The 3,486-nt window shown below is 38.4% G+C and overlaps 1 protein-coding gene across 1 annotated transcript; it reads right to left on the reverse strand.

Annotated features, from left to right (window-relative positions):
* Window positions 1-2,044: 2,044 nt before the first annotated feature.
* Window positions 2,045-2,404, reverse strand: LOC308341410 (SKA complex subunit 2-like; the record flags this gene model as incomplete). The annotated part of the gene is made up of 1 exon (XM_080801338.1): window positions 2,045-2,404. One exon carries the CDS (start codon window positions 2,402-2,404, stop codon window positions 2,045-2,047), a length of 360 nt encoding a protein of 119 aa, XP_080657464.1.
* Between the last annotated feature and the right edge of the window lie 1,082 nt (window positions 2,405-3,486).

Consider the following 3,486-nt stretch of genomic DNA (forward strand, 5'->3'; position numbering starts at 1 on the left):
ATTTGGGTTGTTTAAAATTTCTTAATAGTGTACCAACATTGCAATGGCTAACCTTGCACATATTTCTCTGAGCATTTGTGAAAAAGTTTTTGTGACATAAATGCCTCAAAATATTAAAAATATAAATGCTGGGTTGTAGGATATAAACAGGTAGAATTTTAATAGGTACTGCCAAATTACACACTAAAAAGGTTACTGCAATGTGCAAACTAGGTATGAAAGTGCCTGTTTTTTCATAGTGCCGCCAATACGTTACTCTCAATCTTTGAAGTATTTGCCCAGTTAGTAGGCAAAAATAACATTTCAGTTTTTAAGAACTTGCATTTTCCTAATTGCTATGGTATTTGATTTTTATTGTTTGTACATCTTACTCAGATTTCCTATACCTATCCTATCCCTTCTATTAATTGGGCTATTCATCTCTTATTTATTTGTTTGTTTTTAAAAGATTTTATTTATTTATTTGAGAGCGAGCACAAGCCGGGGGAGGGGCAGAGGGAAAGGGAGAAACAGGCTTCCTGCTAAGCAGGGAGCCCAGTGTGGGACTTGATCCCAGGACCCTAGGATCATGACCTGAGTGGAAGGCAGACACTTAACCGACTGAGCCACAAAGGCGTCCCAACAATATATTTTTACTTATAATTTTTGGGGATACATGTTCTCATTTCCCATCCTTTGCTACTCCCACTCCCTCACTTTTGAAGCTGCTGTCAACATCAGCTTCCAGAATTTAACCTCTCTCCTCAGCCCAACAACCTCCTTCTAGCTTCTCTTGTTTCCCTGTCTCATCTCCTTCTTCTGGGGCTCTAGAATCTTCCATCTCAAGATACTGATCTAATTTGTCAATCAGTACTCCAATTCTGGGTAATTCCTCTGCTTACTTTCTTTCCTCTAGCTTCTGTGTGTTGGCAGAGAAATGCTCCGTAGTTTCATGAACATTTATACCTTCTCACTCTGGGGTCTCAGAGCATTAGACAGTCTTTTTCTTCATACAATTTTAGTCACACACTTCCCCAAATTACCCACATCTCTAAAGCTAGAACCAACACCATCTCTACCCCTTGTTTGTAGCAGTTTGACTTATTATTATTCTTTGAGAATCAAAGCCACTGCCCATGAGTTGTCAGCTTCTCCCTCTTCCACTTCAAAATATCTACACATTTTCTCTAAAAAGGTGCCTTGATTTTTCTGAGAGTAATACTTCCACACACAGCCCTAACTTGTTTCCTTGTCTCCCCCAGCACCGGTCTTACTTGTTTTCTTGGGCATATATATTTTCTTCATCTTTAATTTGCCACTTTCACAAGACATAATTTTCTATTCCTACCCCATCCTACCTCGCATCCCAGGTACCATTTGATTACTTTTTTTTCATTGCCATGTTTCTTGAAAAAGTGTCGTATGCTAACTATCTGCCTATATTTACTCACTTTCTATACGTTCTGCACTCACTTGAACCATGGTTTCCACTCCATCTATTCTCCTTAGATTTGTTTCTCATCTCTGAACATGTGCTGCTGCTCAAACTCTTTTATCTTGAAATTTTATTGGCTTATATTGTCCTGCTCTTTCCAGACCGCGTCTTCTTTCTTCCATCATCCAAAACAGACATTTCTTTCTCTCTTTTTTTCTATCCTTTAATTTCCAAAGCATGTCCATTCACATTTGACTGACTGATAGTACATAAATATTCTTTTACAATAGGTCAGGACATCTATGTTATCCCAATTACACAAAAACAGATGCAAAATAGTGTTAAGAAACTTCCTTGCCTGAAATTATAAGACTAAGTATGTGTGCATATATTTTAAAAATCCCTTGATTCCCATTCCATCCTTTTGGCTGAACTTTATTAATTAATATCTTCCTTTTCTATACTGCTCTCTTTTGTGAAAGGTATCAACTACCAAATCACTCAAGCCAAATCCCCTTCTCCTTTGCCATCCCCCCACCTCTAGTCATTAAGTGCTAACAAGACATCTTCCTAAATTTTTCTGGAATGGATCTCTTCTCCATGAGAGTTCTCTTTTGCAAATCTATTTCTTCATAAGTCTGACGTCTGAGACTTTAATTGCTCTGCTGCAGTTTTCTCTTCTTTAGTCCATGGTGATAGCCCCAGGTCTGGTTGCTTTTGTAGTGTTGTGTTATGGTCATTAAGAACAGTAGCACAAACACAGCTCTTAGTCTCTTTCTGCTTGACAGCAATTCGTTTAACGTGTGCTTGCAAAGCTTGATATTGAGACTTTATTGCTAACAATTCTTTTAAGAGTGTAACGGGATTTTTCTTGCCTGTTGAATCAGGATGATTAGTCTTGATTTCATATTCCAGTCTGTACTGAATATAATCCAGATCAGAGTCAGCTTTCTGGAACATAAGTTCCATCTTATTGATCTCTGCTTCCATCTTGAATAGTTGACTTTCCTCAGACGCCTGAAACAGGCATTTCATGAAGCATTCTTTGTGTCCTTTTGCTTATCTCTTTTAACTAAGGTGCTGTCATTTTCTGCAACCACAGTCTCTTGCACTGATGCATAACTGTAGGTCTAGATCCCAATCTCTCTTTTGGGCAGATGCCCTATGATTCCATATACTTTATAAGCATTTTTACCTGGATGTCCAACAAATAAATTTCAACCAAAGAAACCTGAACTTCCCTAGGAAAAGACATTAGGGTTCAAAGCCGATGGCTAAGAAAGAATTCTTGAGACGTCTTTGGTGCAAAAGGTGGTTTTATTAAACCATGGGGATAGGACCTGTGGGCAGAAAGAGCTGCACCAGGGTCATGAGAAGTGGCCTATTATAAACTTTCACACTGGGAGGGGGTTAGGGAGAGTGTAAGTCTCTAAAGAATTTTGGAAGGAAGGTTTCCAGGACTTTTAGGGGGCTAGGTATTGTTTGGAAAAGGTCATTTTTTACTGTCTAGTAAAACCCAAGTCATGAGACCCTTCAGATGTATATTGGTGGGTCATATACTTGGGGGATGATTGCCAACATGTATCTTGGTGGGTAGAGATAAAGGAAGTTTCCACAGTAATTTTTATATGTTAAGGTAGGCTTACAGGGTCTTGGGGGTTGGGCTAAGACGGCTTTTCGCCCTTAGCAAACTATTAGTAAAGTATTAGCAAAGTATTAGCATGGAGGTAGCTGAGTTCCTAGAGGAAAGTCACTCTGACTATTTCAAGGACTTGTCAATGGGCTGTAGGCAATAAGAAAATTTAATAAATTTTCTTCTGCCTCTGTTTCCTGCATCACCAGTCTCTGATATTGATATCATCCAAAAGCTTTCTTTGACATCACCACTTCCTTTCACTCCCTATGCATAGAATCCCATGGCAAACCTTGCTATTTTGTCACAACAGTATTTATGGCAATCATTATCTTTTCAGCTTCACTGACCTATGTCTGATCCTTGTAATTGTTTCCCTGGATTTCTTTTTTTTTTTTTTTAAGATTTTATTTATTTATTTGACAGAGACCACAAGTAG

Source organism: Martes martes (genome assembly GCF_963455335.1).
Source record: "Martes martes genome assembly, chromosome: 4".
In the NCBI taxonomy this organism is placed as follows: domain Eukaryota; kingdom Metazoa; phylum Chordata; class Mammalia; order Carnivora; family Mustelidae; genus Martes; species Martes martes.